The 16122-nt window shown below is 33.9% G+C and overlaps 2 protein-coding genes across 4 annotated transcripts in view; one reads left to right on the top strand and one right to left on the bottom strand.

Annotated features, from left to right (window-relative positions):
- PDZD8 (PDZ domain containing 8) overlaps positions 1 to 16122 on the top strand; it is a 104525-nt gene that overhangs the window by 87159 nt on the left and 1244 nt on the right. For 2 of the 3 annotated variants that reach the window (XM_031955933.1, XM_031955932.1), the window contains one exon: positions 1775 to 9206. In XM_031955933.1, the coding sequence (XP_031811793.1) occupies positions 1775 to 3930 (2156 nt within the window). In that variant the 3' untranslated portion in view covers positions 3931 to 9206. Of the gene's footprint in view, positions 1 to 1774; positions 15152 to 16122 lie in introns of those variants that run through there. The other variant, XR_004232488.1, reaches the window with a different exon arrangement.
- Positions 9732 to 16122, bottom strand: part of SLC18A2 (solute carrier family 18 member A2) — a 41215-nt gene continuing 34824 nt past the window's right edge. The window contains exons 13-16 of the mRNA XM_003755335.4: positions 14272 to 14335; positions 13017 to 13136; positions 12752 to 12885; positions 9732 to 9999 (exon numbers count right to left, since the gene is read on the bottom strand). Coding sequence (XP_003755383.1) covers positions 9895 to 9999; positions 12752 to 12885; positions 13017 to 13136; positions 14272 to 14335 — 423 coding nt within the window. The 3' untranslated portion in view covers positions 9732 to 9894. The remainder of the gene's footprint in view (positions 10000 to 12751; positions 12886 to 13016; positions 13137 to 14271; positions 14336 to 16122) is intronic.

Raw genomic sequence — 16122 nt, 5'->3', positions numbered from 1 at the left:
CTATATGGGAAGATAAGGAGAATAAATGGATATAATACTACTTGGCTATAGGCCTTAACTAAATGGTTGTCCATTTAGCAGAAGATGCTGTTGAATACAGTGGGATAACATTCATATAGGTTATCTGAGAGTTCCATGTGGTCTGTGTATGTTGATAAACATTCATTCATGTTTAAACATTAAACTTTAATGTTTGTACTGGCAGAACAGTAAATGAATGCCAATCAATATTGTCTATATTGGAAAGATCAAGTTATCTAATTTAGAAATTATCTCATTTTCCTTATTTATAATCCTATTCAGTGAATTTTTACATAAGAAGGAATGTTTAGCCCATATTTTCATATGAAAATATCTGTTAAAGACCTAAAGTATGCAATTTGATCTTGACAATTAAAAGTTCTTGAGTATGACTTGTTTGAAGAGCTCTGGTGATCATATCTTATATACTATGACATATGGATCATCAAATCCAGCTCCCTCAGTTTATACATGAGAAAACTGAAGTTCAGAGAAATCCAGGGACTTGCCTTTCAAAGTCAGCTACTTGGATTTTTTTTTTTTTTCTGACTAGGTGCTGCCTCAGTTGCTATCTATCTTAAATCACTGACTAGGTATGATTTCAATCAGACTGAGACTTGCTGAAGATCTTAGCTTTTAAAATGCCAAGGTCTCCTAGTGCATCCAGGGCTATTTTCACTTGTTCTGATTTGTAAGACTCAGGTGTCACTGGAGTGGAAAGTGAGACAGGTGACCTGGCACAGTCTCCCTCACTTAAATCCAGTTCATGTGCATATCATAGCATCCCCTCCCTGATATCATGGTACTCTTTGAGAACAAAGGACAAAAACAAGGTCACAAGTGACAGCTGAAATTGAAACCCATTCTGTAATTCTTCATTCCCCATATGTTAAATGGGTGCTCTATTCCTGTGGCCTATTTAGAATAGTCCTGAGACATCAGGATAAAACAACAAGCTAAGAGGAAGAAGGTATTATTTTGGTCAAGTACCAAAAGTACTTGCATGTCCAATTTTCAAAAACCTTTCTACCACTTTTCTCTTTCCAAGAAAGATAATAAATTATTTTGTTTAAACAGTGGTACTTGGCAGAGTAAGACCTAATGACAAGCAGGGATAAATTAGTCAAGCAAACTACACCTTATTTTATGTATTTTTTTTTTTTTTGACTCCAGTAAATTAGTTTTAAAAGTTCCTTTCTAAAGTGATCACACCAATTCACAGCTATACCACACTGCTTAGTGTGCTTATCTTCCCACAGCCTCTTCAATACTGACTCTAACCATCTTTTGTGATGTTTACCAATATTCTGAGTGTCGAATAAAACCTCAAGAGATGTTTTGATTTGCTGTTTTCTTATCACTAGTGATGTAAAGCAATCTTTCATATAGTGTATAATAAATAGTGTGTAATTTTTTTTGGAGAACTTTTGTTTATATCTTTGATCACTTACCCCTTTAATTCCAATTTAACTAGTAAAATAATTTTGAGTGTATTTTTGTTTGTTTGTTTGTTTGTTTGAAAGAGTATAAATTCTCAATTATTGACTTACTGATATTTGGCATGGCCCTTAGTTTTATGATTTCAAAAAAATTTACTCCAAAGCCAATTTTTTTTTGTTTTTGTTTTTTTAATTATCCCAGCCCATGAATCCCTCCATCAGTCCAAGTAACCAAAATTTGACTATAGCATTTACAACAGATTTAAATGATTATTGTGGCAATAATTTACTGTATTTTTTGTTTGTTTTTATAGGAGTTAAAATCACATCTACAATCCAAGTGTTAAAGCTCATCAAGCAAGCAGGTGACAGAGTGATGGTGTATTATGAAAGGCCTGTTGGTCAGAGTAATCAAGGGCCAATGCTACAGGATAGTTTTACACAATTGGAAGATAGTGCTTTTCTGGCAAACACAAGTCAAACGAATTTTGAAGAGGACATAACTGGCCTTTTAGTGGATATTGATAACAAAGATATAGATTTAGAATTTGAAGATTTGGCATGTGATATCAAGGTACAAAATGAGTCCAGAGATGAGATTCCATCACTGAGTCAGAGTCCCAAACGCAATTCAATACAAAATCTTAAGCCTTATGGACCTGCCTCACCACTCTTAAATCGTAAATCAGCAAGTTACGTGTCACCACGAAATTCTGTAAACAAAGATTCAGCCAAAGCAGTGACAACTAAGGTTGCCGAAGTTTCAGACCAAGGACAACAGTTAACAAAAACATCCCAAACAAATCTTTTGAAGCCACCTGTGCCACCAAGGCCACAAATGAAATCTGTTCCACCATCTACTGATACTCAAAGCCAGGCAGAAACTGATACAACTGTTGAAAAAACAGAGAAATCAGTTTCTCTTCCTCAAACAGAAAAACCCTCAGAAAAGTTAGTAACAAATGTTAATCAGACAGAAGATGCATCTATGTCAAAGCCAAATGTGGCAAAGCAGGATGTGGCAAAAGACTTAATTTCAGAAAGTGCTAATAAGGACAGTGCAGATGACCAAACATGGGAATCAGCAGAAATTCCTTATAATCATAGAGTAGGTAAATGGACAAGAGTGAAGGGAACTTGTATATTTAACATAGAAGGCTCTCATAGGTACCTGAATATTGCATTGTGGTGCAGAGATCCTTTCAAGGTGGGTAGTCTTATCTGCTTAGGGCATATTAGTATAAAACTTGAAGAGATTGCTTTAGGATGTTTAGCTACTTCAAACTTAGAATATCTCACAAAATTCAGATTAAATGCTCCAAAACCTAAAGCTATGGTTACTAGAACTGCATTGCGAAATATCAGTATGCAAAAGGGGTTCAATGAAAAATATTGCTTTGGTGATATTACCATACATTTCAAGTATTTGAAGGAAGGAGAACAAGAACAATACATGAATCTTATGGAGAAAGAAAAAGAAAACACTGTGATAGAGGACATCCCTCCCCCTAGTAAAGATGAGTATTTTGTTGGACAGATGAATTTGACAGAAAATAAACATAGTTTCCAAGACACTCAATTTCAGAATCCAACATGGTGTGATTACTGTAAGAAGAAAGTTTGGACTAAGGCCGCTTCCCAGTGCATGTTTTGTGCTTATGTTTGCCACAAAAAATGTCAAGAAAAATGCTTTGCTGAAACACCACTTTGTGTAGGACCTGAAAAGCCAGTGGACCGAATCTTGAAAAACTTACGGATAGAAGCACAAGAAAATATTCTAGGAATGCCTTCTAACAAATCAGGTGGTAAAAGTACAGGTATAACAAGACATTTATGGAACACTAGCTCTCGGATCTTAAACTTGCGTCAAGGCCCTAGAAGAAGCCAAGCTGAACAGATTGCTGAATTGGCAGAACCCTCACCCAAGCCAACACCAAACACTTCTGATAATGAAGGCAGTGATTCAGAAGCTTGTGTTCCAAGTCCTTCCAGGCGGCGAAACATTGCAGGAATCAAATTGGCAAGGAGAGAAGGAGGACTAGATGACAGTGTCTTCATTGCAGTTAAAGAAATTGGTCGTGACCTTTATAGGGGTTTGCCTAATGAGGAAAGATTCCAGAAGCTAGAATTCATGTTAGATAAACTGCAGAATGAAATTGATCAGGAGCTGGAACACAACAATTCAATTGCCAGGGAAGAGAAAGAGGCAACTGATTCAAAGAAAAAAACACTCCTTTCGACCGCTTTGACTAAATCAGGTGAAAGACTACAAGCTCTAACACTTCTTATGATACACTACAGAGCAGGTGTTGAAGATCTAGAACTAGAAACTCTATCTTTATTTCAAACCAAAAAAGTGACTACAGAAGATACAGAAGAAGACCTCGATAATGAAATATGCGAACTAATGGAGGCTCAACCTTTTGACAGTCTATCAGAGGAAATATTTGACCAACCTGAACCTCTGTAGCAAACTGCCTATTTAACCTTCTAAATAATTGCAGGAAAAAAATTATACTTACTAAAATACATCAGATACACCCCCATTTAAACCCCCTTATAATATGTATGGCCTGCTTCTCCACATTTATTTGCCCATCTTAAGAGAAAAAAAAAAAGGAAAAAGAAAAAAAAAAGTTGCTTTTTTTTTTCCAGCAGAAAGTATGATCATTTGACTTGGCTAATTTGGTTGATTTGGATTGTATTATAACATGCTTTTGGGGTTAATACTGAGAATTTCTTTTTACTAATTTATTTTTAATTTCTTTCTATTATGGAAACTAACATTTCATGTTGATGTTTTCCTTTTTGCTTTTGAATCAGTGTTAAATAGTATTATACTGTCAACATTCTTAAAATGTTTTAATTGACATCATGGTGATAGTTATGAACTTTGCTGCATGCCCAAACTAACAATACAGCAATCATTGAGGGAACAGGTTTTGAAATTTTTGATCATGTTGCATTGATTTTTGTCTCAAATTGGTTGTAGGATGTTTTCTTGGCAGGGGTGGTTAGGGGAGCAATGGGTTATATTTGTTGGAAGTGGATTTGGATTGGGGTTTTTTGGGGGGGAGGAGGGTAGCCAATAATTACATGAAAGCAAGTACTGTGGCTTTTATTTTGTCTATGATGGTTTAGTAAAAATGTTATTATATATGATGATCTTGCTTTCTATGCTTTTGTTTAAAAAATGTTCATTTCAAAATTGCTCAGTTGAATTCTTTAAGTGTTAAGACCCAGTTCAATGTTTTTTTTGAAGAGCTTGCACTGTTGAAATACAGAAAGCAACAGGTGGTACAGTTTGCTGTATTGAGTCAAGAAGTTCTAGCTAGACCACTTAACATATTTTTGCCTGTAAATTTAAGAATTTTAAAATTATGAAAAATATAACCAGTATAGATCCTTGGTACTTAACGTTTCAAGATGTTGATGCTTTACCTTTAACAGATTGGTGTATCTGCTAAAAAAGCACTTATAATTCTAAACATTTAGACACTTAAAAATACTTATCCTGCAGAAATATGTGAAAGGATATCAAATTTCAGAAGACTGTAAAGCAGTTGGGTTGGTAATTGTGTTTTGTTTTAGAAACAGATTTGTGTTGATAGGAAGAGCATTGTATAAAAATATGTTTGATTTATTGTTTGTCTCCCTTATTACAAAATTGCTTTTAGACCAGTGGAATGGGTATTTTCATTTAGAATGAATGAAAACTTTTAGGTAATATAGACAGATAAAAAGGGGGCCTCTTTTCTAAAAACATAAATCTGAGATGATCCTGGGTTAAGATTATCCATTCTTACTATCATGTAATTAATGAGAGATGTATTATATATTCTCTCTCTCTTTCTCTCTTCCTTTTCCTTCCTGCCTTTCCCTTTCTTTCTCTTAAAATATTTTGAATATTTTAGCTTTTTGCATACCAAGAAATCATATGCATATTTTATTTCTTGTCAATAGGTACTTTACAAAAGAATTGGTTTTTAGGGCATAATGAAAATTAAACCAAGTATAAAGCAGGTTAATAATTTACAAATAATTTATTTACGATAGCTTAAGTATGGAGGAAATTGACATGACCTAATGAAAAAACACTGGCTGAGGAGTTGAAATCTGAGTTTTAGTCCAATTATTTCAACTAATAAGTTCTGTGACCTTAAGCAAGTCACATAACCTTTCTGTGCCTCAATTTTCCCATCTGTAAAATGGGTTTATAAAACCCATCTACCTCACAGGATTGTTGTGAGGGAAATTTTGTGTTAGAAGAATATTTAAAAGTAAAGTATACAAATGCAAGATGGTTATTGTTATTAACTTAATAAAGCAGCAATCTGGGGGAGGGAAAAGAATAAACAAATTTATAGACTGCTACTTTGCTCTCACAGTGAACAATTGCTATCATTCACGAAACTTTTAATAATTGCAAGGTATTTAGGGCATGAAATTCTTTGTTAGCCAATTGTATGGAAAAGATATCCCAATTTTTTTAAAGTCCTGTTTTGTTCTTTAAAAAAAGAAAAAACCTACTGCAGAAACAGATTTCCTTAAAAGGTCACATATACATACCATAAATTACTCAGTAATTCATTTAAAATGAAATTTTGTCCTATATAATTAGCAAGTTTGGGGCTTATATAGTTTTAAAGCACTGATAACCAAGAAATTTGTGGGCCTTTTTAGTGACTATGATTATAGTAATACTGTTGCAGTTTTAAATTACATCCAAAAGCTTCATCAGATCTCTGCCTGCTTTAAGAGGCTCTAGGAATAACCTGAAAATCTATTCAGGTTTTGAAAGTATTTAATCATTTAGAATGATGACTATGGAAAACCTAAATAAAACCTTATTTATATACTGCTGCTTATGATAGGTGTAAGATACAGATTTAATATAGTTGAATTTTTTTTTATATACACTGCTTAAAGGGGACTGTTGTTATATATAGAAAAGAAGAGGGCAAAGCAACAATCCAATTAATCTAACATATAATACAAGGCTCCAGAGGGAAAACTTATACTATATTACATTACTGATGTATAATCTTTGCTGCTGTGCTATGTTATCTATAGCTAAAAATAATAATAATAAAGACTACCACAGAAAACAAGAATATATTAATTTTTGTGACATCTAGAGAGTTGGTAGGTGTTACATATTTCAGAGATCGCTTCTTACTAGAATTTTATCATGAAAACAACATTTATTTCTTTAAATAAAGCTATCATTTTTAAACTGTTTAAAAGGTTTTTTTAATATGTACAATATATAACTATCTAAATGTGGAAATACTGGAGGATTTATGTATACCTCCACTATATACAAGTGAGGAGAATATTTAGCTTAATTTTTCTAAGGTATTATTTAATCCAAGTGACTGAAATTTTAACTACATTTTCAGATAAGTCACATGATCTTTGGATTCAAAGCTTTTTAAATTTAATTGTTAATTTGCTTGACTTTCAAATACTAATGTTGCATAGTATTTATATTCCTTAACTCTACTTGAGGTGTGTAGATAGGTTCCTGTGGTTCCAAGACAAAAACATTTTACACCAGAGGAGGGACTCCTAAGTACTGGATATTTGGCCACAAATAGTCTGGATTTTATTTTTTTCCTTTCTGTTCTGAATGTTAGTATCTAAAGAATTTATCCAAAAGATCTCAAAAGCTTTGCATTATTCTTCCTAGCCCTAGTCTTCATTTTTAATGTTATCATGTCATGATAATCATAAGAAATGTCCTATTCTGAATTAAAACCTATTGCCATCTCCCCCTTAGATTAGCATTCCCTTTTATTAAAATATATAATCACAAAATCATCTAGCAACTAATAAATGTTGACTGATCTTTTTGTACCAGTTCTGTATTGACAACAATCCTTCAATATGGTCATTCAGATGAGTAACTGAACTTTGTCTCAACTTTTGCCTTTATTGTGCTGCTTATTAACTAGATCAAATTTTAATGATAAGACTGTAAAAACCTAAAATAATGAAGTAAACCAAAAACACCCACATGCAAGAGAGATCCCAGAAGGAAATGTGTGTCCAAGATGAAATTACTCATTTAAAAAAATCTACCATTGTTTCAGTATCCAAAACAAATGCAAACAAGCATGATATGGAATTCAGAGCCCATTTATTTCTTGTTGAATGAAACATGAATTTCACATGTATACTTGTTCCCTCAAAAGACACATGCACTGCTGCCTCAGTGTAAGCTTCTTGTACTTTGGTTAACACAATTTTTTAATTAGTTACAGTCATGATAGCTACTTTTGTTCCAAATATAGTCAGAGAGAGAGAAATATTTTGCTTATCCATGTTATGATGCTTAAATGTGTATTTGGTGCATTTTTTGTTTTGATAAACAATTCGAATCATAGGGGTAAATTTTAGGTCTTAACCTGAAATAGAATTATTTTAAATTAACTAGATTCTTTTGCTTTCTTAGTTGAAAATTTTCATACTCCTCAAATGACCATCTTCTGTTCCCAAAAGTCCTGTTGTCTAGTTTTGTTAAGAAAAGTATCATTCCTTGTCTTTGTGCTGCTTTTTACGTAATCTATGAAAGTTTATAGGGTTTTTTGACCCATTCTTGTTTATAGCCATTTACACATGTACAGTTTATGATGACCTTTTGTTTTAGCCCTAGCCAAGCTTTGCCAGGGCTATCTTATACAATATCAGAAATGACATGGATAGCCTTTTGGCAGTGCATACTCGGATTGAAACTGAACTTTTAATTTAGGGAACCACCTTTATAAGATCTCCATAAGAAATATGGCAATGTGTGTAATTGCCCATCTACAGAATGAGAAATGATGAGATCAGACAAGTTTTTCTTTTTAACTGCTTGCCCTTTGATCTATCTATAACATGGAGTTTTATAGCAACCAGTAATTTAAGATTTGGATATTTTTGTTTGTTTTTATAATCCCAAAACTAAAATTTCCCACCACCCTCATTTCAGGTGTATACCACAACATTGTTATACGGTATTCTAAATACATTTTGCACATTTTACAAAACCATATGTAAACAAGTCTCCACTGCTACACAAAATATGCTGTTACTTTGAAAAAAAGGCACATAATTCACACATGAAATTCCACATTACACTACATGAAATGAATGTCATTACTTGTTGAATCTTATTAGACAGCTTGGTTTTGTTTCTTACAATTGTGTAAATGGATATATGACTAGAATCTAATCTGCACCTAATTGTGCTTGATTCATTACAATGGAGTTTTGGACATAGATCATTTCTATTTTTATTTCACTTTCATTTTAAATTACTGTGGTTTCCCCCAAAAAACAAATCAGTTATGTAAACATATTTGTGTATATAAAAAATAGGAAAGTTATAAGCAACCCAAAATTTAAACATCCTACTGCTACAAGACTGTTATTCTAAAGAGATTGAAGATATCTGAGATTTTGGCTAGTTTTGATGTTTTGTTTTGTTTTGTTTTAAGCAAATATTTACCATTCCAAGGTGGTTTTTTGTTTGCTTGTTTGTTTAGTATTTTGGACTAAAAATTCATCTGTCAGTGCATGGATGAACAATCTGAACTGTGTGAAGTTGAGTACGTACATAACAATACCCTCCATGAAGTCTTTATCCAACAAAAGCTCAGTAAGCATTAACAGAAGTTTTTAAATGCCAGTGTATGTTTGCTGATTTTTTCTTTGCCTCTCTAACAGAATTTCTTTTGAGTCTTATGATTACCATCAAAATCTTACTGAATAAAAACTTTACCTTAATACCTTTTTCTCCAAATGCTAGTTACATGAGAAAGTAATGCCAATGTCACTTCACATATATGCCCAAAAAGTGATTCACAAGTTCTGGTAACAACCTTAGCTTCAAAAATGACAACACAAAGAATTTTCATTTTATTTTCCCCAACCAGTTTTTAACTTGTATGTATATATTACAAGTTCAAGTACAATTCAGCACTATCATTCAGGTATCTTTTTGGAATAATTGTGGATTAGTTCTATTCTTTGGCCATTGAATAATTTTTGCAACTAGATAATGTGCCATATGTTCACACATTATCAGTAATGGTTCAGAAAAAATAGAGAGTTTTTTGCTAAGTGTTCAGGAATGTAAGTTTAGAAAATTAGACTTGAATCAACTTTACAGATTTACACTACAGCTTAATAAAAATATATTGTGTAATATTTAATAAAATTAAATACATAAAATAAACTTCTCAACATTATACAAACCCCTAGAAAAGCTTTTTCTTTATAAGGCTGTTAGCAATCTTTCATAACATTGGGAGGGAAATGTATTTAACCTTTGGTTTCTTAACTACATCATTAGCATACAGTACAACTAAAAAAATTTTTTTCATGAGCTGTTTCACAGGAAACACTGCATTGTTATACCACAGAATATTTATGGCTTTTGAAGTTGTCAGTCACTTTCAGATTCTTCATCATCCACTGTAGGATATGACTGAATGTTGTTCTGTGTGTACATTTTTGTTTTTATTGGGCAGTTATGATCCATGAGTATTGCCTAAAAAAAGTATGTACCGTTAATTTTGGGGGTTACGTTGTTCTATAGACCACAGTTTTTACTATTTTAATTATGATTTTTAGAAGTACTTCACGTTTGCAAATTATTTTTAGTAACCAGTAAATGCTCAAATCAAGGATGTGTCCTAAATAATAGCATTTATTTAGACTTTTAAGGTTGTAGTGCACCAATATTAACTCAGTTGTTCCTCATGATAATCTGTGAGGTTACATGATATCCCCATTTTACTAAAAAGGAAACTAATGCTTTAGCCAGTCATAACACTTTAATAAGTGGGTGAGACAGGATTCAAACTTGTCTTACTTACCCCTAGTCTAGTGCTCTAACAAGTGAAAGTAGTTCAAAGACTACACAAGTTTCTTGAGCCAAAAAAAGCTTTTCATATGACTTACTCATCAAAATGAGAGTTGATGGTCAACAACTCAAAACAGTGTAAAATATTAGGAATATGAGTTAAGATAAATAGATATTGTGTTATACTTAGAATGGTAGAACTAGAGCAACTAGGTGATGGAGTTGGTAGATTCATTTTGAATTCAATTTGGGCCTCAGACACCAGCTATGTGACCCTGAACAAGTCTCATCCCTGTTTGCTTAAATCACTGGAGAAGAAAATGATAAACCTCTCCAGTATCTTTGTCAAAAAAAAAAAAAAAAAAAAAAAAAAACCCAAAAATCCAATTATTATGAAGAGTCAGAAATGACTGAACAGCCATCATGAAATGTGAAATCTTGGAGGAAACCAAAGTCCAAAAAGGGCAGTAATTTGCTTCTTTAAATACAGATTGAATGTTAGCAGCAAGATAAACTTGTGGTTTTGTAAGTCCAGCATGGCATAGTAATTTTGGTGCTGGTCTTCAAGTTAGATCTTAGATTGCATACTGCCTCAAACAATCATTCATGAACAAGTCATTCATCTAATTAGCTTCAGTTTACTTCTCTGTAAAATGGGAATAATAGTAACTTTCACAGGGTCACTGTGAGGATCAAATGAGAATACAATTAAAGCATTTCACATAGTGTGACACAGGAAGTGCTTAATGACAACCCAGAAATTTCTGGAGGCTAGTACTTTCCATCACACTGCCAGTTTCCATCTGCAGATGACTAACCTGCATATTCACCTACCATATATTGGTGCCATTACCATTTTTATTTTTCATCCCCACCTGTGATTTCCTTAATGCTAGCTACTAGTGGTATGGAAACTTTCCCTACCAAGCAATTAATCTGTAACTTAGCTGTAAGAAGTTATCCAGAGGAACTGAGAGGCTCTTGGTCACACAAATTGCATTTGCCAGGCAGAGCTTGAGTCCAGGTCTTTCTGAATCCAGAAAGCCAGGGCTCGCTCTGCTATATCCCATTTTCTCTGGGAGGGCCAATGCCATATTTCATTTTTTTAAAATAGATTTTTGGAGGCGGAGGACAAGAATAACATCAAAGAGGGAAGGGGAGAAATGGCATTAGTGTTCCCAGAAAGCCCTTTTCAATTTAATCTGTCAAAAATCTAAATAAATGATTAGCAAGATGAGTCATTAAAGACTTGAGGTGTGCTTCTTATTGCCCATAATTGAGTCTAGCATAATGGCTTTGGGTCTGCAATCAACAGCTGCTAACTTGAATTTCGACAGGAAGGGATGGAGTAGAGAATGACAGGAAATAATGATCTTGGGTAATGAGGGGGAGACAGCAGTGTCACAGAAAAATTGATTATTAAACACTTGAAAAAATCCAATGTCAAGTTTAGAAGTTCAGGTTTAAAATGAATAGCTACAAAATCTAAGAAGGAATACAGGAAGAATTGCTACCATGCACATAGTGCCTTAATGTTTGTTTATGGTAGCTAGCAGTGTGGTAGAAGGCACTAGCCTCCGTTCCTGAGTTCTTGTTATTAAACATTAAGTACTTTGTATGTGTCAGACGTTGTGTTACGCGCATAAAGATCTTTCCCTGCAAAACAAAACACAAAAAACTTATCCATGCCCTCAAAGTCTTGAGAGGGAACAACATGAATTTAGATAATATAAACTTGGAAACCACTTCCAGGTCTTTCCTTTTTTACTTTCAGAACAAGTCTACTTATTCAGCTTTACCTGCTAAGAAGTAGTTGGTTGTTTTTTCCTTTATATGGAGCTGAAAATTCTACTTTTCATTCAGTGTTCCTATTATTGAGGTCTAAATGACAGTCTTGTGGGATACAAGTGATTGAATAATTGGGAACCGTTCTGGTAAGATACAACATTAAAATGAGATTTTCCTTGGAACTTTCAGCTTTTGGGTCCTACATGAAGGCCAGAAACATGTTATGGAAGTTTCCATTCTAAAGGAAATGGAATGTGTTTTACATTTGAGTCAAAAGATTGCAGTGGAGAACTGCATCTTAGAATCATTATTCAAGTTTGTCCTTTTATTTTTCAGATGAAGAAAAAAATGATGTAGAAAGGGGATATGGCTTGCCCATAGTCACCAAAGCTGGAAATAAGTATAATCCAGTAGAAAGAACATTGGACTATGTGGTCATGTCAATCTCTGTATATGAATTATAAAAATAAAAATATAGCACTCGCACTTACCTCAAAGCTTTTTTGAGAAAAGCTCTTTGTTACAAAGAGCTAAGTAACAGACTTAAAACTAGCACCCAGTTCTCACAATTCCTGTAGCATTCCTTCCATTATAGTTTCATGCTAACAATCAGAAAGTATTTTATCACATTCTAATAGAAATTTCTTACCATTTTTTCTTCCTTGGCAGGTGGGCTTCGAAGGAAAAAGCAGAGGGGGGCAAAGAGAATGTCAATGATCCCAATAATTGTCATGAGCCAAGGGAACCCAATTGCTTTTGCAATGGCCCCACCAACAGAAGGACCTTTTGGGAAATAAAAAATTAGAGAGCTCCCTAAAAATGTTGTACTCAATGAGAAGTACAATTTTTAAAGTTATAAAACTATTAAATAATTAAGTCCATCTTAAGTACTTAGGACAAAGGTATATCCTTACCCAATGCAAAGCCCATGCAAAAGGCAACATCTGCAATGGCGTATACACTCCCATAGACAGAGACATGGCGTAAGTCTACCAGGTAGCCCATGATGGGCATCATTGAGGAATCCACCATTCCTGCCGATAATTCAAAGGAATATATTATACAGAGCATCTTCTCTCTGGGATTTTAACCTCAGGAGGCAGCTAATTGAGGCAGTAGAGCCTTGGGCCTAGAGCTTGGAAGACCTGTGATCCTGGATAACTAAGACATCTTTGTAGTCCTATTTCTCTTGATCTGTAAAATGCATTTGATAAGATTACCCATTTCGAAAGATTTTCATAAGCATCAAATGAGAATAATGTCTTGCAATAGTGCTTTGGAGAGCTTAAAACTCTTATGTTAGCTATTATTCTTTGATTTGTTCTCTTTCCCCATTTCTCTCATTGTCTCTGATGTTGAATGAATTTTTCAGATAGTTCTCCTCGTTCTTCAGTTTCCTTCATTTCTGAATCTCATTTTGTGCACATATCCTGCTTACCTAGTTTCAGCTCTGTAAGGGGTTCCCTCAACTTTGTCCCGTCCTCACCCTTGTGTGGCACTTAGAATATATGATAGATGCCATATTGAGAGTAATGAATTTTCATGTCACTCCTATAGAAAAAAACTACAATATAGTCCAAGTCTTTTTGCTCTTGTCCCAAGATTTTTTTCTGTGCACTTGTCATGAATGTTCTATATGATTATGCCCACAGAGTATAAAATTCTTCCAGATTATTGGTGTCATAAATTGCCTATTTCAGTTAATATTAATTTTGTAATGTTAATGCTACAAAATTGGATGCCTTTGGCCACGAAGGTACTCATTGACTAGGCCCTCTATGAGGTAATACTGTTTTTAGTTCTAAGTCTTGCCATAAAACATTTTTGCAATTTGATACTTGGAGTAATAAGTAAGCTTGTTCATAGATATGGAGTGTACACATGATCTGTGGAGGATAGTAGCCTGTTTACCTAGAGTCAACAGTAGAGTCAGTTGCCTTCTGTAAATATCAGCCTTTGGCAAAAATTGGTTTTCACAAAGAAAATAGCTAAAATCTGGAAGTAGGTCCTTTTAATATGGGTAAACTACACATTATATTTGAGCCTTAAGCTGCTGCTCATCTAATCTTTTGCTTCTATAATGTTTCAGGCTGCTATCAGAGAACAAATATTTCTAAGCACAGGTAACCAGTAAATGTCATATTTCAGCGCAAAGTTTATGTGACTTACCGATTGCAAAACCAACTCCAAAATTTGGTGCGATCAGTCCATAAATGTTTTTTGCAAATGGTACCTCCAAAAAAAAAATTTGGTTATATTTTTTTAAATCATCCAGTTTCATTTTATGCCATTATGCTTATTTTAGTGAGCTATTGCCATTTCTTTTGAAATTTGATATGCTTATTTACTTATAAGGCAAATATGAAAGAATAAGAATCCTAATACTGATCTGAATATTAGTCATATAGCTTACCTTCCTCATTTTACAGATGAGTCTATTAAAATCCATTCAGGTGAAATTACTTGCCCAAGATCACATAGTTATCAAATTCTTAATCATAGCAGTTGAGAGCTAGAAAGGGTCTTGTAAATAAGCTATACTTTTCAGCTGTTTAAATATAGAAAGCAAGATTAAAAAGACCAACTTAATTCTAGTTTTCTAGAGCACTTAAATTTTGTGTTAGTAATATTGGTAACTATTTTATCATACAGAGGGAGGATTAGCTTAATATTATACTTTCCCAGAAAAAGTATCACTCACAGTCAATAAATATTTATTAAACATCTAAGTGCCAGACAGTAAACTGGCCCCTGGCACAAAAACAATTCCTAACCTAAAGGACCTTACATTCTATTTAGGTAGGCAGTATGATTATGTGATAATATAGAATATTAAGTTTTTCATCTCTATGGCAACACAGGCATTACACTTAGGAAATAAATACAAAGTAGATTTGGGAGGAAGTTGCTCTAACAGCTGGGGCAATGGTGGAGTCAAGGTTTTCATGTGGAAGAAAGTGATTAAGCTGAGTGTCAAAGAAGATGGGAGTCTAGAGGACAAAATTGAAGAAAAGTGTGTTTCTATCCATAGGGGATGGTAAGATCAAAGGTATGGATATGGGAAATGGATTGTCCTGTGTGAGGAATAAGGTGACCAATTTGGTTGGAACACAGAGTATCCAGGGTAGTAATGTAAACTAAGACTGGAAAGATTTGATGGGATTATGTTATGAAGAATTTTAAATGCCAAACATATCCCAAGCAATAGGGAGCCACTAGAATTTATGTAGATCTGTGCTTAAAAGAATTTTTGGCAGCTATATGGAGGATAGATTGGAGAAGGGAGAGACTTGAAGCAGTGAGACATTAGAAGACTTTTAACAGTCTAAGTTCCAGGATTTGAGGGCCTGAACCAAATTGTTGCAAGCTCTATGATTGCAGTCCTGGGAGGTCAGAAAAATAACACTTTGAACAGGAATGTTGAGTAGCCTGATGGTGCAGTAGATAGAGCACTGGGTTTTGAAACGTGCTTCTTTCTAAATTCTAATCTGGCCTCAGACACTTATTAGGTATGTGACCCTGGACAAGTCACCTAATCCTGCTTGCCTTAGTTTTCTCATCGGCAAAATGAGCTGGAGAAGGAAGTGGCAAACTTCTGTAATACTTTGCAAAGAAAAACCCAAATGGGGTCATGAGGAATTGAATACAACTGAGAAACAATTTAACAATAACATTCAATAGGAAGAGGGAACTTTAGAAGAATAAGTTTGAAAAAACATAACTAGTTCTGTTCTGAAAATAGTTAAGTTTGAGATGCCAATAAGATGTCCAGTTTGAAATGGCTAATAGTTGGTGATAAAGATATGATTGAAGAGGAATTAGGTAAGGTAGTTTATCTAGGTGTCTCATCTGCACAGAGAGAATGACTAAATCCATGAAAATAAACTCATTGGAAAATGTCAAAATTGGCTGATTTTTAAATATGTAGCATTAAGCAAAAATATTTGATGGCAATTGGTTACATTTGCCCAAAGCTGAAGGCTTCATATTTTGTTCACAGAATTGAATTTTATTAGACGT

This window comes from Sarcophilus harrisii, chromosome 2, assembly GCF_902635505.1.
Source record: "Sarcophilus harrisii chromosome 2, mSarHar1.11, whole genome shotgun sequence".
Lineage (NCBI taxonomy): Eukaryota > Metazoa > Chordata > Mammalia > Dasyuromorphia > Dasyuridae > Sarcophilus > Sarcophilus harrisii.
This window is presented reverse-complemented; position numbering and strand designations above follow the sequence as displayed.